This window comes from Dicentrarchus labrax, unplaced genomic scaffold (assembly GCF_905237075.1).
Source record: "Dicentrarchus labrax unplaced genomic scaffold, dlabrax2021, whole genome shotgun sequence".
NCBI lineage: Eukaryota > Metazoa > Chordata > Actinopteri > Moronidae > Dicentrarchus > Dicentrarchus labrax.
Window position 1 is genome coordinate 29,569,428 of NW_026136714.1, and position 26,899 is coordinate 29,596,326.

At 38.8% G+C, this 26,899-nt stretch overlaps 1 protein-coding gene across 2 annotated transcripts in view; it reads right to left on the reverse strand.

Annotated features, from left to right (window-relative positions):
* The window catches only part of arid3c (AT rich interactive domain 3C (BRIGHT-like)), a 97,469-nt gene that overhangs the window by 12,040 nt on the left and 58,530 nt on the right, over positions 1 to 26,899 (reverse strand). For both annotated transcript variants that reach the window (XM_051422319.1, XM_051422318.1), the window contains exons 3-5: positions 15,528 to 15,600; positions 2,862 to 3,045; positions 1,304 to 1,548 (exon numbers count right to left, since the gene is read on the reverse strand). In XM_051422319.1, the coding sequence (XP_051278279.1) occupies positions 1,304 to 1,548; positions 2,862 to 3,045; positions 15,528 to 15,600 (502 nt within the window). The remainder of the gene's footprint in view (positions 1 to 1,303; positions 1,549 to 2,861; positions 3,046 to 15,527; positions 15,601 to 26,899) is intronic.

Consider the following 26,899-nt stretch of genomic DNA (forward strand, 5'->3'; position numbering starts at 1 on the left):
AATTTCTTAATTGAAATAATGGATCTTATTAAATAATTTAACCAGGTATTAACTGCAATAACAAGACTAAAATAACTTGTGCTTTAGATATGGCTGATATCTCCATGGCACACTACACAGATCAGTCAGTCACTTTTTTTCCCTTGAGGAATAAAAGAGCTCCCATGCTCTTGTGGTGCATTAGTAGAAGTGCTGATATGAGGAAGTCCTCTTGTTTCCTCTTTGGGGGAAATAAACATACTGCCCGCAAGAGTTGCATGAGTATGAATGGATAGAATTGGGGCAGTATTGTGAAATTAATTTCTGACATGCAAACACACTCACTTCTTCTTAAGTTGCTCTGTAATCATGCAACAATTTCTCAAAAAGATGTTGTGATCATGTGCAATCTTTGACAAAGTATTCATATGGAGCAAATTAATAATTCTTTAGAAATCCTAAAGATGTTTAGGATCTGACCTGTTATCTTGTCATCTGGCATACATTCTAAAATATATGCCAGTTTTAATAATAATTGCATGGTAAATTCTTTACAATGCACATTTACACAGCGATATTCCATCAGTACAAAGTCATGTCATATGCATCATTCTTCTGCTTTATTTATTTTTGCAACTGTTGATAGTTAACATACAATGGGTGAAACTTCCTGCAGATGTTTCACATGATTTCAATCTCAAGCATGAAATTGAGTCAGTGTACCACAGAGCTAGATAATAGTAGGATAAATAATGGATGTAGTCTCTGTGATGTCAGTTTCTGAAGAGCCCGTTTAAAGCTCAGTGAGGTAGGCTCCATCCATCACCATCTTCGCTGTGCCTGATTCCAGTGGCTCCCGGAAAAATCCAAAAATGGGCAAAGAGGTGGAATGTGGGTGAACTGAATGAAATGTGGTCAGCCACTGGTAACAGCACCCACCTGTTACTCAAAGAGCCACCCTTTAATTATGCATAACTTTAAGCTAAATTAAAGGGGTGAGTTATAAAACAATTCACCCCCCGTACAGTTGTCATGAACTCTCTGTAGAGATACACCAGGCTGTAAACGTGTTTATTTCTGCAGTAAAGTTGGGTTCACTTTTGGAACCAGCCTTAAGTGGCCATTCGAGGAACCGCAGTTTTTGGCCGGTGTCAACCGGCTCAGGAGCATTTAGGGGTTTAGTGTCTTGTTCAAGGACACTAGCTAAAAAAGCCAGGGATCAAACCAGGAACCTTCCAGTTACGACCGCTCACCTCTTGAGCCATGCATTTTATTGTTTTAATCTGTCATGTCTTAAAATGTTGTGTCTCATATCTTGTGTTACCTTTCTTGATGACAGGCACCTGGGAGATATGACCACTGTTGTGAGTGGGCATAGATAGGTGGGACAGCTGTATCTTTGGAGATGACAGGAGGGTGGGGGTGCCCACGGGAGAGTAATTGAAGATGGCAGAGCCGTAGCTCTGCCGACGGCCTTCCCGCCGGTTGCTGTCGATAGCTGCCTGAAGCTCACCAGGGGAACTCAGTCCCCGCTTTTCACATTCATAGGGGTAGAGGTACTTCATATACCTACAGGGAAGAAGAATAATTCAATGATTAAATCGGCTTTTTGTCACTCTGTCACATGTTGTCAATCAATAAATTTTTGCAGGGCGGGAGTGGGATTGAAGAAACAGTCCCACAAAAAAAAAAATGTAAATGTTTTTTTTTTAAATTAAACGATAGACTTTTGCTAGTAATTCAGTTCAAAGGAAATGGGGGGATAAAAGGACAAAAACTTCCACATAGTGATGTGTTACTCATATTTAAAATGATTTCAGCTGAACACTGAAACTAACTAAGCCTCAAGAAGTCTAAATATCGGAGTATTTGTTAAATTGAGACACATTAGTGCAGCGGGGAAGAGTCTATCCTAGGGCAATGTGTAATAAACAAACCGGCACCGTAGCACTTTAATTGTTCTAGTTTCTTACAGTCTGATTACTTATGTGCTGCATGAACGTGGATCTAGTAACAAGGTAAATACGACGTGACATGTTCTTTGATTAGCCATGTAACCTGGTTTCTCAGTAACCTGGTTATTTAAGTGCAAGCAAACACAATGCTATGGCTGCAGCATGTTAACACCACCAAATCTGACCAGTCTTTTAAGGGGTGTAGGAAAACTTTGTCATTATTACAAAGTCATTATTTTGACATACAGTAAGAAGAAAACACTGAATTTGACAAAAAAGGTAAGCCTGTTAAGTATGTATGACTGTCTGTATTATATATTTATTTATTTATTTATTTTTAAAAGAGAATCGTTTAAAAAGTTACTAAAATATCGGGAAAACACAATATCCACAGGAAGTAATCTACTCAAAATGCACCCAAATCACTTGTTTTACACAAACTTCCTGCAGTTCTTGTGTTCACAATTGGGTTAAATGTACAGTTTATCAATTGTTCTGTACTGTCATTGTGATACAATAAATATAATATGAAATATCAATAAAAAATGTAATATTCTATTTAATTATAACGTAATAATAACAATAAATGGGACTGTGAGGTGAGAAATCATGTACAAAACACTGTCAATCAAACAACACTGAGGCTTCATACTAAATGCCTAGCCATCGACAATTCTATAATGACATGAATCACAGCAAGTATTGGCAGGTAAAGACCACATATATCACTGCTGCACAAAATAAAGGTGACTGTGCTTTTCACTTGTCAAATTTTAACCATAGCAGATTAATTAAAGCAAAAGAGTCTTGACAAACAAGCTAGTTACAATATGAACAAAGAACAATGAACTAAGTATCTCATTCATGGAACACTTGTGGCTGGCCTGGTAAGTGTAAGTGGTGGTTATCAACTGTGCTTGTACTCACTGTGTTCGGAGAGTGAATGCTGCACTGGTAATGGAGGTAGGGAGGTTAAGGCCTTTGGTGATCTCACGCCATATTTTCTTATTGATGACTTCCACTAAGCCGCCTTTTTCTGTGACGAGCTTGTAGAGCATGTAGAGATCCAACACCTGCTTGGCCATGATAGGAATCCGATTCACTGGAGTCCCTGCAGAAAGCAAACACAATATCCACAATCAATTCCATTAACTTTGGTTCCTTGCATCAATAGATTTCTGCACCTTCTTATTAGGCCAATTCAAGCTAGTCAAATGTCTGACAGCTCTGTTAACAACAGGAAATATAACTTTCAAAAAAAGTTTCTAATGTCTTATGTGTGCATCCACAGTAAACTGCTTAATTCATTGTAAACGTTTTATTTGTATGACATGATGAAATAATCTCTTGAGGTGAACTTTGAACATATAAATATGTAATTGCAAACTCTTTTATTTAATTTATTTATGTAAGACAGCATACTTAAAAAGCTGCTGCTAATGCACTGTTGACAAAATATACATGTCAGGCGTGAAATTAAAAAAAAAGTAATTAACGTGGGAATAGAAAAACAACAGAACCAGGGATAAATTACTCCTGACATGTTTAAAACTTCGCAAATACAATCTGTGGAAAATGGGAGGTCATCTTCTATTAATGACTGCCAACCTGCCCCCTTATTAGCAAAATAATGGAGCTCAGATAATAATTTGTATTTGCAATTTAATGCTGAGCAATAAAGAGAGAACAGCCGGCTCTTTGTGAAGATTCTAAAGTGGTTGACCCAGAGATAATTAACCTGCATTTTGCTGATAGAGTTCCATTGTGCCCATTGGATTTACCATAATAGCGATCAATAGCTGCAGAAATATAGTGCAAACAACAGCAGTGGGGCCTCTACAGTGAGGGGGGAGGAGGGCTCTGAAGTATCGTTTGAGGTGGTAAAACCACATCAATTAAGGCTAGTAATTACGGCTTCATTTCGCGGTGCTGGCATGTAAACAAATGAGACACTATTAAAACAAAAGATTGATGTTCACGAGACAATACCAGCAGTAAGTGTGAAGCTGCAGTGCCTCAACATTAGTCTTCGTGGAAGAAAGCGCAGGACAGGCTGATTTATACCCAACAAATTATTTAATTTAATTTTTACGGTATTGAATTCACAGCAAGCATGAAGTTTGTGAGCTGGCCTAAACTAACAGTCAAAGAAAGAAAAGATTCTACTTATCATATTTTGTCATTATGTGGACGAGTAAATGTTGACTGAGTGGACTCACCCAGGGCAGTTTTCACAATTAAAGAATGTAAATGTGTAAACCTGACAAAACATTAAAGATAAAGCAGATTTTTCAAAACTCATTTCTGAACTGACAATGCAGGATCTTTTTCACCTCAAACAACTGAGAAAATTTAGAATGTCTCCAAAGACTCTACAGTCATTCCACAGTGGTGATAATTAAATCTTCATAGCAGGAATAATCACTGCCTGGTATGACAACAGACTCAGAAGTCTCATCCTCCAAACCATTAGTATTGTGAACTCCAAGCTAGGGAACCCACACACTACATTAACCCCCATACTCTCTCCAATATACACTTGATTTGCTTTTAATTTAGTTTTTATTTGAACTCCTTCTTTAACAAATGGTTTTTAAACCACTTATCATACTGCCAGACATGATGTTGTTGTCTTTATATTCTACATTTTGATGTCCACTGCACCTTTTCAGTTTATGGTAAATTGACTGCACTTACATAGTACCTTTCTAGTCATTAACACTACATGTCACTTTTAAATGGTAAATGGACCTGTACTTGTATAGTGCCTTTCTAGTCTTCAGACCACTCAAACTAACACATTCATACACTTTCACACACGGATGCACAGCATCAGGAGCAATTCGGGGCTCAGTATCTTACTCAAGGATACTTCGACATGTGGCGGGAGGAGGCAGGGATCAAACCAACAACCTTCCGATTAGTGGACGACCCGCTCTGCCTCTGTGCCACAGTTCACTGCTGTACCCTTTCATACACTGAAGGCAGAGGAAAGGTGCCAGCTTCTAAGATAAACTTTAATTAAAAACTGTAGGCATGAATTGTGATTAAAACAGATATTGATAGTGTTTGCATGTAAAACTGGGCGCATATATTTTTTATGCAAAAAAAGTGTGATATAATACAAAGCCAGCACTAGAGATCCTCAGCCTCCACCCTCTCCTTATAGCTTTATCTTTATTACCACTGATTATAATGTGTATCTGTGCTGATCTATAAAACTATTATTTTTGTGAAGACACAGTAGCCAACCAAACAAAGATTGAGGTAATAAATAGAAGCCTCTGCCTTTGTCTGACAGAATCTGAGGAGAGACAGGCCTCCTAAAGCAAGATTTATGTGCTTTCAATACTGAGGGTGATGCATTTGTCTCTCTGATTCCCTGAAAGAGATATACGAAATAAAAGACTGAGGATGGAGGCCCTTTGTCAGCACAAACTATCTCATCAGGCCATTTATCATTATGACAATGAGAAATGGTGGACAAGGTGGAAGAGTCTAAGAGTAGTCTTCAGTTAATCTCTCAGCTGCTAAGAGAAGAGGAGTTTGCAATTGGAACAATGTGGATAATCTGAGGCTCTAGTAGTGCAGTAATCATTGTTATGCTTGGCTTCATTGCTGATGCGTTCACTTTGCACCTCCAAGCCGATAATGGGATGAGAATTTCTCCTCCTCATTGACATTGGTCTTTTAACCCATGAAATGAACGATTAATGCAGCATCACAGGGCAAGCCAACTGTTTATCTACTTCTGTTCAACTCCCTAATTGAAGACGCCGAGGAGAGTTGAACACACAGACTGTCAAATATCACCATGATATGATGTTTCAGGGCTTGAACAGGATATTTTGGCACCTGAGCAGAATTCATTTTGCTACCTAAAGTATGGGTCTGGGGATATTGTATATTTTTCATCAAATACAGTTACAGTAGCTCGTCTGTTGGATCAGACCACACAGGCCAGCATCAGGAAGCCTTGACCGCCCATGACCCTGTCACCGGTTCACCGCTTTTCCTTGTTTGGACCACTTTTGATAGGTAGTGACCACTGCAAGAGCTGCAGTTTTGGAGATGCTCTGACCCAGTCATCTAGCCATCACAATTTGGCCCTTGTCAAAGTTGCTCAAATCTTGTACTGTAACTGTATACAGTAAATTCTTCTGTTGTTTTGTATGTAGACCACTGTATGTGCAACTTTGTGTTGGTTGGTATGTACACTGGGTACATTGTTTTTGTGGGAAAAATAAAATACATTTCTTACCGTGTATTTGTGTGTTTTGAGTATAAAAACAATATTCTCAAATATTTTACAACTCACTTATGTATGTACTGTCTGTAGTAAGTGTAACACTGAACAAAAAAAAGGCCTAAGTCATTATGTTGAATGGAGAAGAAGTGTTTTCCATTCATCATAGTGTTTTACATTGAGCACATCAGTGTTCAACTGGTTCTTATAAATGTCTATTCATATGATGGTTTGTGTGTGTCAACGGAAAACAAAATACCATTTTGAGATGAAATAACATTGTTTTGAATGTAAAGTTTCATTTTGCAGGAGAATTGAGGGGTTTTGCCCATTGTGTGTGTGTTTTTTGATTTGTGTGTAGAGTTCTGAGAGATGAGGCATGCTTTCAGAAAATGTGTGTAAACAATCGAGAAAAACTGTAACACATCAACTTTGAGGACAAAATTTACACTTGCTGCCCAATATATCCCATCCCCTGACAGGTGCCATGATAATGAAATAATCAGTGTTATTCACAGAACTTGTCAGTGCTCATAATGTTATGGCTGATCGGTGTATATGGCATGCCCTTTAGGAAATTGAATGAATATATGGAAGGAAACTTAAATATATAGAATGAAACTTGAAAATATGGAATGAAACTTGAATATATGGAATGTAACTTTGAATATATTGAATGACGCTTTGAATATATGGAATGAAACTTGAATGTATGGAATGAAACTTAAATATATAGAGTGAAACTTTGAATATATGCAAAGAAACTATGAATATATGGAATGAAACTCTGAATATATGGAATGAAATGTCAGGTGACCAAGGCACTGCACCATCTTGTGTTTTCGATACCGGCCAAATATTATTCCATAAGGATGTTACTGCAAGAAGTGTGGAACTAAGTGAGCCTGCACGGAATCTATCAGAAGCAGTCCTAACTAATGAAGAGATAATTAACACCTTGGCGAATGCGGGCCAGTATTCACACTGTTACTGTACTGTAGCTGTATGTTCAAACACAATGCATAGGAAGCAGCAAAAGGTTTAATGTGGTTAAATCAGGAAAGTCAGTAAATCGGTCACTGATCTATGAATGAATGTGGGTGATTCTTACAGGATCTGCTGTCGACAACTGTACATATTAATACAATATGAAGCTTTCTGTTTTAGCAAACGTAGTGTCTCATGTTTTATCTGTGAAACACACTTTGCAATGCAAACGCTGTTTGTAACATTAATTACTGGATATAAAACAACTATAATTACATATTGTAAAAAAAATAGCAATGAAAAAAAAGATATAAAAAATCTGGTGGGGCATGTGCGACTTCCAGCTTAAATGGGCATGACTCAACTATCTTGAAGCAACATCATAACAATATTACACATATAAAACACAAGATGGCATGGGTGCATAATGAGCTGCAGGTCTGTGTCTGCTTGACACAGGATGAAGCTATGCTTCTGCTGCATTCACCCACAAAATATGCAGATCATATCTTAAGCCAGTGTTTGGTTTGTCTATTCTGGGTTATTGTAGATATACTTTAGAAGAGGACTGTCTCCCTCTGTAGATAAAAGTGATTTATTCTGAGATAATAAAAAAACGATTCTTATTTTCAGGTGATTATACACTAATGAAAACATAAATATGAATATTATATTCCATTTCTGACAATTCCATTTCTGACACCTAAATGTTACACACTTTAACAAAAGAAACCAAAATTCTCAAATGTTAACTGCAAGCAGCTGTACAGAAACATTGCCTGAATAAAATACAGTCCTATACTGTGGAAACTTCACATATAAAAGAAGATAATTTACTTAGATAAATACTGTATGACAGAAAATTAACACAAACCTCTGCAGTTCCAGAACCTATACCACCATTTGGGTAACACTTTACAATGAGTACACACTATAAAGCATTAGTTAAGCATGAATAAATACTGAATTCATCATTTATAACGCATGAATACACATTAGTGTGTAGTTTATAAACACAGTTAAAAATGTTTTATTTATCATTGATAAGCACATTAGTTATGGATTAGTAAATACTGAATTCATCATTTATAAAGCATGATTCTGCTGTAAATAGTCATTACTATGTGGTTTATAATCACAGTTATAAATGTTTTACTCTCCATTGTACTGTACATTTCTGCATGCACTTGCACATCCACTATTCAGACATGTATTAATGATTAGTGACTGTGTTAGCAGATGTTCTATAAAAACTCACAACAAATTCATTTTCTAATGATGGCCTATAAGCAATGATTAATGCAGGAATTCACAGTTACAAATCACTTACTACTCGTTAATTAAGTATTTTGCACGAGCTCATCTACAGTGAGCACTATCTATGGCTTATTAAGCATTTACAAATGAGATATAAAGGCTGACAATGCCTCGAGACTCACAAAATGTTCAGTTATCTTAACAGACGAAGGAGAGACACAGCACAAAGGGATATAGAACATATTGTATTGATATTTACTGCAACTTCCCAACATATTGTATGAAGACAAACAAGGGTGGTTTATGAAGACATGCTATTGTTGTGATCTTATCTGTTTGGGACGTGTACGTTGAGCTCCCGCTCTCAGCACGTCATCAACGTGATGACGGCGGGAGGCGGGATGTTACGTCATATTTACGTTAACTCTCAGAAGTTTCTGACAGTGCAGCCAAGGGGAGCATGGAGAAGCACATTGGAGTCGGCGGCCGTCAGCGGCACTAGTGGTGAGTATGTGTCTTTGTTTGGTAGCACACATTATGGTTGAAAGCTCCCCGACTAACGTTACTAACATTACTAACGTTACCGACCCGCCTGCGGTGGCTAAGCCGACCTAGTCTAGTCTCGTCTAGCCGGGCGAGGTGAGTGCCTAGCAGCGGCGGGTCGGTAACGTTGGTAACGTTAGTTACGTTAGTAACGTGAGTCGGGGAGCGAGGGCAAACACCTGCAGCTGCTGACAAGCTAACGTTAGCTTTCAACCATAATGTGTGCAACCAAACAAAGACACATACTCACCACTAGTGCCGCTGACGGCCGCCAACTCCAATGTGCTTCTCCATGCTCCCCTTGGCTGCACTGTCAGAAACTTCTGAGAGTTAACGTAAATATGACGTAAATATGACGTAACATCCCGCCTCCCGCTCAACGTACACGTCCCAAACAGATAAGATCACAACAATAGCATGTCTTCATAAACCACCCTTGTTCATCTTCATACAATATGTTTGGAAGTTGCAGTAAATATCAATACAATATGTTCTATATTCCTTTGTGTTGTGTCTCTCATTCGTCTGTTAAGACAACTGAACATTTTGTGAGTCTCGAGGCATTGTCAGCCTTTATATCTCATTTGTAAATGCTTAATAAGCCATAGATAGTGCTCACTTTAGATGAGCGCGTGCAAAATACTTAATTAACGAGTAGTAAGTGCTTTGTAACTGTGAATTCCTGCATTAATAACTGTTTATAGGCCATCATTAGAAAATGAATTTGTTGTGAGTTTTTATAGAACATCTGCTAACACAGTCACTAATCATTAATACATGTCTGAATAGTGGATGTGCAAGTGCATGCTGAAATGTACAGTACAATGGAGAGTAAAACATTTATAACTGTGATTATAAACCACATAGTAATGACTATTTACAGCAGAATCATGCTTTATAAATGATGAATTCAGTATTTACTAATCCATAACTAATGTGCTTATCAATGATGAATAAAACATTTTTAACTATGTTTATAAACTACATACTAATGTGTATTCATGCGTTATAAATGATGAATTCATTATTTATTCATGCTTAACTAATGCTTTATAGTGTGTACTCATTATAAAGTGTTACCACAATTTGTTTTCACTGTGCTCTATCTGTGTGAAGACTCCACTAAAGAACAGAGAAATACATAAAAATAAGGTAAGTCAACTGGAAGGTGAAAGTAGGATGCTGCAGCAAAATAAAGAGGAATATTTAGTGTCACAGCGATCGAAGACTTTTTTAAGGTACCTCTCAAGTAGTCTTTTCTTGTGCCACATAGTATTCTTAAGCAATTAGGTGGGGGACAAAAGTTGACTTATTTGAGGAAAAGTGCTGAGGGTAGTCCTGAGAGATAATAATCAATTAATAACCACAGCCCTGGGGCAACAGTAAATCACACTGGGTATTTATCAACACACAAAAGAAGCCATCACAGCCTTTGTCTGTTCTACTTTTGATGAGATCTCTTGATGAGGATTCAGTGTCTCTGCTTCCAAGACTGAAATACCACCACAAAGGTGTTCTGGCCACCTGCATAATTCAAGCTGTTAAAAGATCCTCTGGCAAGAAAAAAAGTCAGCGAAATACAGTGCTGTAATGACATCACAGAAGGAATGGAAAAGAAATTAAAATAGGACATATGTACTTCTTGTAGGGGAAGTCGAAACTACGCGGCCAATGAGAGCAGCTCAACTCACAGTATGTCATCCCCGCTGGCTACGACAAACTGTCATGGTGACGACCAGGGACGGCTGGTATATATGGGCTAACAGGGCTAAGCCCTCCCTACCTTTTACAGTAAAAATGTATTATTAAAAGCCTTAGAACATATTGTTTTAAATTTTGCTAGAACCTAGAGCAGCAATAGCACCAAAAAGTGACAGAAAAAACCCAGGATATCTGATATATCTTGATGATTGACAGGTGTCGTGACACGCCCCCTTCATATGTTGCCCATTTGGGCTAAATTAAATTAGCCCAAAGGCCAATGTCTTCGACCAATCACAGCATAGTAGCTACAGTACAGTGACTTTCGACCAATCACACTGCAGCAGCCACAGTACAGTGAGGCTAGTTGGTGGTAGAACATTGAGAGCGGGAATTGAGCAACTGTGGCAATGGCGGTTAGCATGAACATGAACAAGGTGGATTATTTACTTTCTAATAAATTTTCTTTAATGTCTTTGGAGGAAAAATTGGAAGTGAAGAGATTGGGGACACATTATCCAAATGATGTGCAAATAACACTAACTTTTGTGTAACGTGATTTCAGCGAACGGACTGGCAAACGGCAAGTATAGCTAGGAATTCATCTTTCTGTTTCCCATTTTCGGAGGAGACACGGCTTGGACACAACAAGGAATTGTGGATTTAAAACATTTATTCGACAAAATTAGGAAACATGAATGCAGCACGAGCCACATTGGAAATGCTGTAAAGCTGTCATTGCTGGGTAAAGTGAACATCGCTTGTCAGCTTGATGAAGGTCACTGCATCGCTGTACAGAGACACAACGAGCTGGTAAAGAAAAACAGGCATTCACTATCACGGATTGTGGACTGTATAACATTTTGAGGAGGACATGAGCTTGCCCTGCGGGGGTCAGACTAATCTCCCACTTCACTCCAGCGGGACGTGTTTCTCGACCTCGTCAATCAGTTCTCTTTTTTAGAAAGTCAATTAGCCCATCACCTATCAAACACACAGGTTGCAAAGTACACATCTAAGACTAGCCAAAATGAGTTGCTTGACTGTATGTTAGCTATTTATGGACAAAAACTGGCGGATGAAATATCACAGGCAACTTTTGTGGCTGTGCTCTCTCTTCTACAAATACTGTTATTTTAGCTTTGGTTTTTAATAATTAATTAAAAAATAGTTTTTGCTGCTGTGTGACGTATTGATGAGTGTAATGCATTTGTTAGCCCAGCCACCCAAAATCACCACCAGCCGTCACTGGTGACGACCATAATGTCAAACTCGAGGCTTCAAAATATTACTCCACAAACAATGGGTGATGTCAGTTGGTTAATAAAAACTTCTTGAATGATGAGACTGCTCTTTGTGTCACTGTTCACTGTTGGATGAACAGCCTACTGGGAGAGAACACACACATCTTCATTATCGGACACATCACCTGATGACCTGCACAACCTCAGCTATATTGAGTTGTTTGTGTTTACTTTATGTGAAGTATAAATGAGGTATATGGTATAAATACAAGTGAAGAATAATCAGAAGCAAGAGGTGCACATTGCAATGGAACGTAGGTTTGATTTTTTTTCCCAGTCAGTCTACGTTGGTGTCTTTTGAACATGACCACAGTGTTTCCCTAACCTAACCAAACCTTCATCACAGCTCACATATGGTTAATTTTTTGTTACGGTCATTGGTAATTGTTTTAGAAAGCACTGACTAATAATGTCATTCTGCTAAACTGGTGAAGGATCAAACCTCTTGCATTACTGGGGCTTGGATTTAGCCAGCCAATACATTAATTAGAAATTAACTAATACATTTAGACATCAATATTAAGGGAGAACTGTATGTTTGACACTTTTCACTAGGCTTTCTGGATTGCAAGCCAGCCTGGCTGGCTTTTCTTTGTCAGTACAGAATGACAGTGATGTTTTATAAGAAACATTGATTAGGATATTTGGAGCAGTCCACTCTCATCACAGTTGTCAAAGGCGAGCAGTGGAGATAGGCTGCTGTTGATCTGCTTTGCACTGACAATGTCTCCCTACACTAAGTCCAAAATCAATCTCTAATTGAACGCTCTAACAACAATCCATACTGTCTCCAAACCCAAGTGACCACCAAACTACATCATTACTTCATCAACATGTACTTTTCTACAGCTGTCACAGCACACAGCTAGACTGTGTTCAAATGGTACGCTAGTTTTCAAGAAATGTATTCTTATGTTCAAAACTTAAACACATCAGTTACATTAAATACAGCGTGCACTTCAGGTGGCAGTATAACATTTTATGTTCAAATACAGGCAAGTAAAGAAAAATATAAACCTAGTACATATTATTAAGGCCCGAGCACTGACCACCAAACTTTGCACAATTCAAACGTTGGAGAAATCGACGTATGCAATTGCACAGGCGCCGTCAAATGGCTAAGACGTGTAAGGCCGACATGTACGAAAACCGGTACGCATGATAAAAAAAGCAGAAAAGCCTCCTGGACCCATACCCCAAACCCAAGAGGAAGTCGGCCATTTTGGATTAAGCGGCCATTTCTGGCTATTTGCACACGTTGTGTTTGAATTAACTCTTCCTAGGGAATTGATCGGATCGACTTCAGATTTGGACACAGCCATTTAAAGACATTCACGATTAAAAGTTGTGCTATTTACAACATTCCGTCAAACGGTGTGCCCGTGGCGTGGCGTCCAATTTCAAGGACTCGCCATGAAAATGGAAGTTGTCATAACTTCAGCGTACAAGATCCGATCTCAGCGAAACTTCACACGTATGATAAAAGTCTCGCCCTGAACACTTCTACACGACAATATTCAGATACACTCATAGCGCCAACTAGTGGCAACAGGAAATATCATATGTTATACTTTTTCTAGCAGGTTGATCAGACCCAGCTGAAATTTGGTCAGAAAATGCAAACCATAATGTTGATGAATGTGGTTAGTTGACATTGAAGGGCGTGTTCGCGGCGTGGCGTCAAATGTGGACGCACATGAATTTGCTGTAACTTGAGTATACACAGTTTGTAAAGTTTTCTGTGAGCAAAATTATTTAATATTTCTATATCAATATTAGAATTATGTATTATTACATTAATGCTGTAGAAGTTAACTTTTATAAAAAAATAACTTTTTGTTATATTTGCTGAAATGTTACTGTGTCGTGACAGTGGTACATGAACAAGGAATTCAAAATAACGAAAACATGGTAGGCTAGCCTTGTGCTTCTAAAATAGAAAGTAATTGTAACTGGTAATGCCAGTTTTATTCTCTGCTGGGCACAGATAACTTCTATCCTTATGATCACACAATGAGTTTTGAAAAAAAAAGGAAAGGGTTACTTTACTTGCTTTTTTCTGGAGCTTCGATCTGCATGCTGAGGAAGGAGCTGGAAGCTCAGTTTGCTCATAGGTCATGGAAACATAATTGAAGTTTCATATGGTTACATCATGACAACTGAGCAAACTATATTTGACATGCTGTGATTTATGTTTATGGTTTTTTTTGTTTGTCTTGTTTTAAGGACTAGAGGAGCAGTTAGCTAATTTAAAGATTTTACTGATTACAGAACTGTATATGGATATGGTCTGATAATTACTGTGGCCGCAAATCACAATGACAAATAGTAAAACACGTCAGCAAATCACAGGAAATGGTTAAAGTGACACTTCAGAGGAAAGGACATCTTGTTTCTCTAAAAACATATTTCCTTGGTTCTTCTCTCCTTGCATGGTTTCCTTGCATCTCTCCATTCATCCCCACATAAATACTCCAGTAAGGAAAACGTAATTACAACCTTTTAAAAAGGTGCACAGTGCATCCATCCAATCAGCAAAGATCCTTGTAGATAGCAAGTATCTACATTTTCAAGTAGAAGTTAATGCCTGTATTGTATTTTCTGCTTTGTAGCATAGTTTGTGTGATTTCTGATTTATTTTTATTTTCTCTTTTGTTAATTTGATTTGCTATTTGTTGTTGTATTTTCCTATTTGCCGTTGTGATTTGTACTTCATGGCCACCAATTGTGTTAATGTTGTAATATTGTATGTAAGTACGTTTGATGCAGGGATTGATTATGAACGTAATGACTAAAGAGTTCGGTCTAGACCTGCTCTATTTGAAAAGTGTCCTGAGATAACTTTATGAATTGGCGCTATACAAATAAAATTGAATTGAATTGAATTTAATTGAATTGACTAATAAAAACACATAATTTTTGTGTCAACACAATCACGTTTATGATTATTATTATTTTTTAAGTGATTTAGGACATATTTCATATAATTTTGTCCATCATATCTATCAGTTGAACATTTTACTCACCAGCTTTATTGCTGGCATATGAGGTGATGTTTTCCATGTATACAATTTATTTGGCAGGCCCATTTGTCCCCACCAAAAAGATTTGTGTTGTATTTCCTTTTGAGCTAAAGCTGAGCCTACAGAATGTATGGTAGCCCCATCTCTTTATCTATGGGCGTATATTTTTACTTTACCAAGTAACATAATGTTTTAAACAGTCAATTGAATGATATAATGTAGCTTCTACATGTGTATTTCAAATACTGAATGAAACCCCCCTAATTCTACCTTCTAATGGGCTTTGAAACTTGTTTTTGTATAAAAATATGTATGAAAGAATTGTATATACCCTGGAAAATTGCACTGTGAAGGATATGTAAGTAAGGTGTTAGTCAAACACCACAAATAAATGTCCAACTTTTGGAGTTCCTGGAGTCCATGGGAACATAATGTAGTAAATTGTGAATCAACAGATAATTACCTCATACTTAAGGTAGAAAAGAGGTTTTGTAAGGGAAGAAGCATATTCTTACCTTAAAAATTGACTTACCCCGTTTCTGCATGAAACTGAAAAGGTCATCAAGAAACTCTTTGCGCTTTTCGTCATCATCAAGTTCATATAACTGAAAAAGAAAGGAAGAAATCAATTAATAGGCTAATGTAAAAAACATTTTAACCAAAGAAAATCAAGAACATTTTTGATCAGCGGTAGGTTGGTGAGGCCTGTGAGTCTCTGAACAGTAAAGTTGCCTAAGACTGTGGCCTACACGGATGAGGACAGTGTATCCTTCTTGGGAATATCGGAGTAACCTTGAGCACAGTGAGTGTGTCAGCAGCTACTGATCAGCAGCACAGAAAATCTGACTTATACCTTCAACACAAAGACACAGTGCCATAATGGTGCTGGAACAATATTAGGAAAATGTGTTTTGCTGATGAATAGCTTTTTCACATCTTGCCACCTTAGAGAAGTATGTCTTTGTCAGTTCTAAACGTATTATGAACTTTTAAAATTCAATCCCCTCAAGGATCTGCACAGACACAGTCACTGAGCACAAATATACAATAATAATAATAATATTAGTAGTAATAATACATTTTGTTTATAGAGCATTTTTCTAGAAACTCAAATACACTTCACATTACGTCAAAACAGGTTATAGAAATCCACTGAAATTTAATTAAAACACTCAACAATGACTCAAACATTAAAAGCAGTTCTGAAGAGGTGGGTTTTCATCAGTGATGAAAGTGGATGGATCAGTACAGTCTTGGATGTGTTTGGGGAGAGAGTTCCCAAGGTACGATGCTTGGTCCTCAGGGGTGGAGACAGGAGGTTGGCGTCAGAAGAGCAGAGGCTTCAGGAAGGAGTGTGGTGATGGAGCAGGTCTGCGAGGTAGGAGGGGGCCTGGTTTGGGAGAAGGACTTTAAATTGGATCTGTTGTTGGACAGGGAGCCAGTGGAGGTTCTCGAGGACAGGGGCGATGTGGTCACAGGAGCAGGTATGGCTGAGCAGGCGCGAAATTATAAAAACATAATTATTATATATAATTATTGAAAAATGGTAAATGTAAAGCCTGAGAATAAAAACCTATAATATCTCAGCAAGATATCTCCTTGTGTCTGTCTTGCATTTGTGTTTTAGTAGTACTACTTTCGTTATTGGCATATCCATTATGCTCCTCATCCCGACCCATTCCCTAGGTCAGCGACAGAGTCAAAGAGGCTTTTAAATGAGCCTCTCCAGACAGATACAGCTGATGGAAATATGTTAGTGGCAATGTTCAATTTCAGTAAGGCCCAGAGCCACGTTAACCGGGCCACTTAATCAATACTAGAAGACAGAGGGATGACCTTTGGAATCAGTGGGGCCCCTTGGATGAGGCCCCAGAGATAATAACTGATCATTTAGAAGTGTATTAGCTGTCACCAATATTAAAGGACCAGTGCTGGTCAGCACTCAGGAGAAAACCATGGGGGGGGGCTGTTCGTTGAAGGAAGGGTTCCGGAGGTGGGAGGTGGTGTGTGTTTGTGCTGTGTGTTGGATGGGTTTGAGTGCATTGTGAGTGCTGCACTGCAGGCGGTCCATGGTGCAGGAAATATCGAAAGGTAAAGGAACAGCAAGCTATTGCAAAAATGTTAAGTGCACAAATGCACAGCAGATGACAATGCCGCAGGATCAATTGTGAGGCTCAAAGAGTGCTAAGGCATATAAGCAGAGACAATCATAAGAGTATGTGCTCACAGAGGCAATAACACACGTTAGCATGCACACAAACACACACCAGCACAAAGAAGTGCGTATTTTTAGGGCCCGAGCACTGACTGGTGCATTATTATCATGCAAGGAATTATTCTTTTTCCAAAGGAATTATGAATTATGAATGCATTTTTTTTTAGGGTCTAAAGGTGCGTGAAAACCAATGAAACTCCACAAATGCATCAGAAATTGTGAAAATATATATGTTATATGGGTCTTGCGCAAAGGTGTGGCCCCCATGATTAGTTTGACCTAGCAGGGATCAGCAACCTTTACTATCAAAAGAGCCATTTTGACCGAAAAAAACAAAACATATAGCCACATTAAAATTGAACAGGGTCCAAGCAGGTTGCAACAAGAAACACTTGAATATACATACAGAATCACCACTTTGCCGACCTGTTCTGTGACCTTCTCAAAATTAAGACAATAACATCACGTGTGAAAGTGGAAAAATATTTGTTTGCATCAGTGTTATGTTGTTTTTGAATTGCTTGTTTGTGTTTGTGACATAAAGCTAGTTTTTAATTGTGAATAAAACCTGAAGGTTTTCGGTGGTGTTAAAAACTGTTAAAAAGAAAAAAAGTCTGTCTAAAAGAATCATAGTGAAATGTGAGAGAGGGCTAGGGCTCAGTAGAACTGTGTTTTTCAGCTTCAATCAACAGATTGGGAGCTCCTGTGTATCTCTACATTAATTTCACTTCAATCTCTGAGTGTTGCCCTTAGCAGGGATCAAACTCAACCTGTGGATCTAACAGGGGACTCACTGGGTTGGAGACACTTTCTATACATCTTCTCACAATGTGAGACTATGATATCACAGACTAGGCTATTTCTGTTTGTTTAAACTTGAAATGGTTACAACAGTCAAAATGTTGGTGAGATATTTTGGTGATGTTTGATCAAACAAAATACAGTACTAATTACAGTAAGACACAATCTCACTGCAGAGTCACCCTCTGACCGATCTGAACGCGTTTAAGAACATGTGATATCTTGTCTTCAAAGAGTTTCTGTGTGGAAGTTGGTAGCATTTGAATTAAGACTTGTGGAGATAGATGTTAGTTGATTTTGCAAATTTGGAAAAATGTAAAGTCACATACTTCTGAATTGATCATTCGAACAAACCTTTGTCACAATTAAGTGAATGTACCGAAAAACATTCAGCTCTGTAGGACATGAGCAAGGGAGGCACCAGGTCAGATTATAACATGTAATGCACACTTAGTTGCCACAATGTTAGATACTGAACTCAAAATTGCCTGAATGCTTAGTTTCCATTCTGGTGAGCAGTTGACATCTTGCGTGGAGGCCACTGCCATCAGTGTATGAATATGGCCCTTTGCTGCGTGTCATTCCCTCTCTCTCTGCCCCCCCTTTCCTGTCTATATTTGGCTATCACTATACAATAAAGGCAATAAAAGGCCAAAAAAATAACTAAACAAAAAACATGCTGTCTGATCAGGCTAAATCAGAACATGGTGCATGTATTCACTCTGACTGGCTTCCTGTACAAAGGTTATAAAGTTATATTTTTCAAAGACTGCAGCGGTCCGTCCTATTTCGTCACTTTTTGATAGACAGGCTGAGGCAGGCTGAAGGACACTGGGTTCAGCTGAACCTGGAGGCTCTTAGGCTGCTCTCAGGCTGTCAGTCACCAGGGTCAGCTGAGGGGAGCCCGCTGACAATGAATTTAGAAATGCCTCCTGGCATCTCTCCGTTACCAAAACTCTCCCTGTAACTTAAAGTCTATAGACACACTGTGATTTAGTTAGTATAGTTGCCATAGTTATTTTAAGGCTTCTGTCTTGTATATTTGAATTTTTATATGACAGTTCAATGCTGATGTCTAAACATTTAAACAAGTTAAATTAAATTAAAATTTAAAAAAAAATTAACATTACCTTTAGTTGCCAACTTTTGGTTGAGAGTAAGATGATTGCAGGAATAAGGTCAGCTGTCAACTATCAACCAAATCTTGTAGTAAAAAGGTTCCAGCTTCTGAATGAATCTTGATCGCTTGGCAATAGGGCCAAGTAGCCAGGAAAAACAGAGAATCCGTTCAAACAGCCAGAGTCTGGGAATAATTACTGTCTGTTGTATTACTTCAGAGCAGAAAGACATGAGTAGTGCCTTTTCTTTTAACCTTGCGAAGAAGAAGAACATTATATACTTTAGTAATCCCCAATGAGGAAATTATTTTTTCACTCGATGTTTACATAGAGTGGAACTAACACCTCTCCAGCTAACATAATTTTTTTAATTTTATTTTATTTTAATGTATGTTTAATGTATGTATGTTTCGTATGCTCCTGGATACTTGAATTTCCCTCGGGATAAATAAAGTATCTATCTATCTATCTATCTATCTATCTATCTATCTATCTATCTATCTATCTATCTATCAAAGCTGTCATCAAAATGCTTAGGAAACATACAAGTAAAGAATAAATGACTGAAGAACTCCTGCAGTTACAGAGCTGGAGAAGAGCCAACACTTCAGTCACACAGTGACCATCGCCATTATAAGCAGCTTTCACATGTCTCAGAGCACACTGCTCGCCTTCATCTGGGCCACTTCAAAGGCCAGCATGGCCTCCAGCCAAAGAAAATCACTGCAGACACCAAATCACCATGCTGCCCCTCCCATCCTTTCATCCTCAGAACCTCCTCCTTCTGATCTATTCTGCTGCTGTGATATCAATAAGCATAATTTGTGTTTAAACACACTAAATATTAAAGTTAATGTTCATTTTGCAAACTTGTTTAATAGTGAAGAATAAACAACTAAATCATAACATGTACTGATAAAATAGAGGCCTTGAGGTGACACTTATTACTAGTATTATGGTTTTCCTAAATAAACGTTAAATGTTTTGATCAAGCTAAAAACAAATAACTAATTACTACCTACACTGTAAAAAAACAAAGAAAGAAAATTACAAAAACATTTCAAAGCAACTGTCTTCATTACATTTTAAGTCAAACTCAAGTTTTGAAATAAACTACAAGGAATTAATAATGATTTACTTTTCTTCTGAGGAAGTTTGTTTGTTTGACCTAGACCTTAAACGTTTAGTGAAGACAGAGTTTCAGTTGTTTTTTGTACAATGTAATACATACAAAATGTCCATACCTCATTTTTGCATTCAGGTATGTTATGTTGCTCTTTAGATACTATAATTTCATTTAAAAAAGTGTGGAGAAAGAATTAAAGCCTGCAAGCAATAAATGCTAACTTATAATTAAAGCTGCAAGCAGCGTTGGGCGGGACCTCGCACTCCACGCAACTCGGGGCGTGCTGCAGCCGCGTCGCGTACCGTCGTAACACGTGCGGACCACAACATGAAAATCTGCTGTTAATCAGTTCAAAATCGGCTTACTTCCTGTTGCCAGTAGGTGGCGCTATCACTATGTCTGAATATTGTCCTGTACACGTGTTCAGGGCGGGACTGTTATCAAGCATTTGAAGTGTGGAGCCGATTGGACAATGTAAACTCAAGTTATAGCGAATTCGTGTTTTGTGGCGGTCCATCAAAATTTCCCGCCACCCCACAGACACGCCCCCTCACCACAGTCAACACATGTCATCAACAATGTGTTTTGCATTTTATAAGTACATTTCAGCTGGATCTGATCATCCTGCGAGGAGTAGAACATGAAAGTATACAACGTGATACTTCCTGTTACCAGTGTGTGGCGCTATCACTATGTCTGAATATTGTCATGTAGACCTGTTCAGGGTGGGACTGTTATCAAACACGTGAAGTTTCATTGAGATTGGATCATGTACGCTGAAGTTATGAGGACGTGTTCAGGGTGGGACTGTACACTGAAGATGAGTACTATCTGTTTGATGGCCAATCGGTGGAATTCGACACGTCGTCACGGGCACACGGTTAAACATACAGTCACAAATAGCACAACTTTTGATAACCAATGTGTGTAGATTGAAGTGATCGAATTTGAAGTCAATCTGATAAAATCTGTAGGAAGAGTTAGTTAAAACAGAAGCCCTTAAATGCCGGAAATAGCATCACAGTTTGACATTTGATTCAACCTGGCCAACTTTGAGGGAACGCCACGGACACGCCCTTTAACATACATGCACAAATATCTCAACTTTTAATCAGCACCATTTTTTGACTGTAATGACTAATTTTGAAGCAGATCTGACAAATTCTCTAGGAGGAGTTCGTTCAAATACAACGCGAAAAATCACAGAAAATGACCAAAAAAATCAAACTGGCTGACTTTGATGCAATGCCACGGACACGCCCTTTAATGTACATGCACAAATAGCACAACTTTTAATCAGCACCATTTCTTGACTGTACTGACCAATTTTGAAGTAGATCCGATAAATTCCCTAGGAGGAGTTCGTTCAAATACAACGCGAAAAGTTCGCCGAAAGTGAAACTTTAAATCAAAATGGCCGACTTCCTGTGGGGTTTCGGGTATGGGTCCAAGAGGCTCTTTTGTACGTCGTGTTGTGCGCTGGGGCTGCTGTTTTTTTATCCTCTCGGGGGCGCTACACACACGACAAACACGATTTTTGGTATGTGAGCTTCAGGCAATACTCGTGCCCTGTGAATTTCATATTCATAACTATTACAGTCTCTGCACAGTGATTTATCATGCTAAAAGAGCACCACCTAGTGGCGTAGTTTTTTGTCCTTTTTAAGTGAGCCTCAGGGAGCCATGGGGAAGCATCGTACCAAGTTTCATCTTTATCACACATACCTATGCAGAGATATAAACGTTTTACTTTTAAAGAGCGCCACCTTGTGGCGGTGGCATCAAATTGTTCAAGACTGTGCACAATGCCTAAGGAAGACATGGGGAACTATGCACCCAAGTTTGGTGACAATCGCACATACCAATGTGGAGAAATACTCCACTTCCTTTTTTGACGAAAAATCTACAGGAAGTCTTAATTTTATAGCACGCTTATTTTTAGAAATTTCAAAAATGTTCAAATTACTTTTTTTACCAGGGCGGTCCCCAGGTGCTAGGTGAAAGATTTTGTGCAAATCAGACAAAGCGTGGAGGAGGAACACAAAAAAGTAGTTCAGACATTTCGCACTGTAAAAATTATAGGCAGAAGTGGGCGGGGCCTATATGGGGAGATTGAGCTCCATTCACCGAACGCGTTTTTTGAATGTGCGACAAACGATGTGGGAGTTATTAAGTATCAAAAAAGTCATCGCTATTTCCTTAATAGTAGCGCCACCTAGTGGCCGACCCATAAGTGATGCATAGAATATCAAATTTTTCACCAGGCCTGACAACTTTGCCAAATAAAATTGAGTTTTCGTATATGTTCAGGGGGGGAAAAACGCAATCAAAGAAAAATAATAATAATAGGTAAGAAATCGAGCAAAAACAATAGGGACCTCCAGCGGTCGCTGGCTCGGTCCCTAATAAATGTGAAAAATATGTGAAAATATGAACATTTGAATGTACAGGCAGGATGAAGTGATAAGGGAAGAGGATTAATGCAGTGTTGCTGCAACATGTATCGCTTAATGATTAACATTTGATGTTTTTTTGGAAGAAATAATCAGCCTTTGGATTATTTGTCAATATAAAAGCTTACAATGTATACTGTGTCTTGAAGGTGGCGCCAGAGGAAAGGTCATGGCCTGATTAGAATAAAAAGGGTTTATCCTCTGAAGTTTCATTGAGATTGAACCATTTACACTGAAGTTATGGGGACGTGTTCAGGGTGGGACTGTTACAGAATATATGAAGTTTAGTGGAGATTGGACATTTATGAGTGCCTCCTGTTTTATGGTGAATTGTCGAAATTCAACACGGGCACGCCGTTTGACATAGAGTCACAAATAGCACAACTTTTCATCTGCAATTTTGAAATTGATCCAATAAATTCCCTAGGAGGTGGAAATTGCAGAAACTGCAAAATTCAAAATATCCGACTTCCATGCCACGCCACAGACGTACAGTCACAAATAGCACAACATTTAATCAGCAATTATTTTTTGACTGTAATGTTCAATTTTGAAGTTGATCCTATATATTCCCTAGGACGAGTTTGTTCAAATACAACGCGAAAATGGCCAAAAATTACAGCAAAATTCAAAATGTCCGACTTCAACGCCATGCCACGAACACGCCCTTCAATGTAGAGGCACAAATAGCACAAATTTTAATCAGCAATATTTTTTAACTGTACTGATCAATTTTAAAGTTGATCGAATTGATTGATTGAAATGTTAACCCAAAAGCTGATTTTCGCCGCATCGCCATGGCAATGCGGTTCTACGAAAATTCTTAAGATTCATAAGATGTCATCATCATCATCATCATCATCATAAAGGGAGTTCTGACATATTTTTAGCTGGATCTGATCAATCTGCTGGAAGAAATACATAAAAGTATAAACATTACATTTTATTTTTACCACTAGGTGGCGCTATTACTATTACTGAATATTATCCCATAGACGTGTTCAGGCGGGACTCTTGTGAAGTTCAAGTGAAGTTTGGAGCTGTATTGACAATCTACACTCAAGTTATAGCAAATTCATGTGTTCTGGTGGTACTTTGATGCCATGCCATGGACACGGCCTTTAACAAAAACTCACCACAATCATGAAATATCATTAACAACATGTTTTGCATTTTCTGACAAAATTTTAGCTGGATCTCATCAACGTGCAGGAGTAGAACATGGAAGTATAAAAAATTACATTTCCTTTCACCACTAGGTGATCTGAAGGCAAAGTACACTGAAGTTATGACAATTTCCTGTTTCATGGCGAAACATCAGAACTTGGCACCATGCCACAGACAGGCACTCTGACGAAAAGTCACTAATAGCACAAGTTTTAATCGTGATTGTGTTTAGAGTCGACTGACTAAATTTAAGGTTGATCCGATAAATTCCCAAGGAGGAGTTTGGTATAATACAATTATCGCCAGAATCGCCAGAAATGGCCGCTAAATCTAAAATGGCTGACTTCCATTTGGGTTTGGGATATGGCTCCCACAGATTTTTTGTACGTCAGGATAAGATCTACACATGTGCCGATTTTTATGCATATCGGTGAAAGGGGCCCCATACAGTTTATGGGCCCCTGAGGGGCCATTTTGCCATGCTCATAGTGGACCCCTAGAAAATACGAAATCTTTTGCCACGACTGACATGTGTGCTGTGTTTCATGAGTTTTATAGCATGTTGCAGTCCCTAAAAATGTGATTAATTTGGCACTATAATAAGTAGTGCTGTCAGTTAAACGCGTTATTAACAGCGTTAACGCAAACCCATTTTAACGGCGTACATTTTTTTTACGCAAGATTTGCATTATTTTTGGCCTAGCACACTTTGTAGGTTTTTTCACATGCTGTTGCAACAACTAGTAACATTAGAAAAACTACAACACCACACCAGAACTAGCTAGACCGGAAACAAAACAACAGGCACGCAGCACACACTTGATTAAGAGTAGACGTTAGATTTTGAGTGGATGGCGAGTGCAAGACGCCGAAATGGATGCCAATAATATTCTGAATGGAAAGTTTACTTTTAAAAAGTTGCCAAATGGTTCCATTGACAAGACCAAAGTGATCTGTGTGTTTTGTCGTTGTGAACTGAGCTATCATCGCAGCACGTCCAGTCTGAAATACCACTTGATGGCCAAGCACACAGCTGATGCGAATTCTCCGCCCCCTCGTCAAAGCCAGGCTATAATGGATGATTTTTCAATAAAAACAACTTTGCACAAAGCTAGCCGATCCACTTTTCCATGTTGATAAGAGCATTAAAATGAGAAAAAATAATGGGACAAAAAGAAATCAAGGGACATTTAGAATAGATAAAAATGTGTGATTAATTGCGATTAATTGCGAGTTAACTATGATATTAATGCGATTAATCGCGAGGAAATATTTTAATCATTTGACAGCACTAATAAAAAGTGCTCGGGCCCTAATAATAATACATTTTATTTATAGAGCGCTTCTCTAGGTACTCAAAGACATAGGTTAAAAAATAGGTAATAGAAACAACACACTAAATATATATACATATATATGTACAACACTCAACAATTAGTCAAACATTAAAAGCAGTTCTGAAGAGGTTGGTTTTGATCAGTGATTTGAAAGTGAATAGATCAATACAGTCTCAGATGTGTTTGGGGAGAGTTGCAGAGGGAGGGGGCAGCTATGGGGAATGTAATGTCGCCCCAGGTACGATGCTCAGTCCTCAGTGGTGGAGACAGGAGGTTGGCGTCGTAAGAGTGGAGGCTTTGGGAAGGAGTCTGCCGGTGGAGCAGATCTGTGAGGTAGGCCTGGTTGTGGAGGGCTTTGTGATTGAAGAGAAGGACTTTAAATTGGATCATTTTTTTGCTCATGGTGTTGGGACAAGGATTTTTAAGGATGGGAGTGACAGCAGCCTGTTTGTGTTTGGGGAACCAGTGCTGAGGGAAGAGGTGACTGGGAAACATTCCTTAACAAGATTGTATGGGATGGCATCCAAGCTGCAAGTGGAGCTTTTTATTCCTACCATGAAGTTGGAGAGCTTCATGGGAGAATCATGGGAGAAACAGGGGAAATCTGAGACGGGCTGAGTAGTAAGGAGAGGTTAGGTGAGTTAGATGGGGAGGTGAAGAGGGCTGGGGAGGTGGTCAGGTTGCTGTAGATTGTATTGATTTCTGTTTGGAAGAATGAGAGGAAAGGGTTACACTTGTCCACTGTGAAGGAACTGGAGGTGTTGTCACAGGGCTTGAGAAATGTGTTTATGGTGGAAAAGAGAGCCTTGAGGTTGGTAGAGCTGGAGTGTGTAAGATGTGAGTAGTAGGTGGATTGGGCAGTGGTGAGAGTGTCTTTGTATTGCTGTAGGTAATCATTGTAGGATTGGAGATGCACTGTTAGACCAGTTTTCTTGCACAGTCTTTCAAGTTTGTCTTTGGGGATGGGTGTGACCATAGTGATTGGCGGGTAGTCAGAGATGTTGAGGTTGAGGCTGGAGAGTTGATGTATTGTGAGACCGGTGGAGCAGACCAGGTCCAGGATGTGGGTGGGGAAGTCAATGTGTTGAGTGAAGCTGAAGCATTGCAGTTCCAGGTTTGGCTTAGGGAGGCGGAAGATAACAGCTGTGAGCAGGGAAGTGAGTAAGTTTGAAGGTGAGGTGTTCAAAAGAATGAGCAGCAGGAATGAAGATGGTGGTTGTTTTAATGTCCTTTCTGTAAATGGCAGCAACACCACCTCTCCACCCCTCCGGACGAGGTTGATCAATGTATGTGAATCCTGTGGGAGTGCTCTGGTTTAGTGAGAAATAGTCAAGGGGTTTGTGCAGGTTTCAGTGAGGCAGAGGGAATCCAATTTATTGTCAGTTATAAACTACTGAGCTTGTTTGAAGAGTGCTAGCACAGAGCTAGTGTTGGCTTATGACTGAAAGCACAAGTTGTCCAGAGGAAGAAGAAGCGATATGCACCCCAGGAATGTCCACGGGATAGTTTACAGCATAACAACGGCAGAAACCAACAACAAATACAACAAAGCCCATCCTTCTCCCAGTACTCCAAAATAGACTGGTTGAAGAAGCCGGAATGCTACCCAGAGCAGAGGTGTTAGACAAGTCAAACAGCCGTCAGACAACTGATGCTTAAAGTTTATAGACCTGTTTTTCTTTTTTGG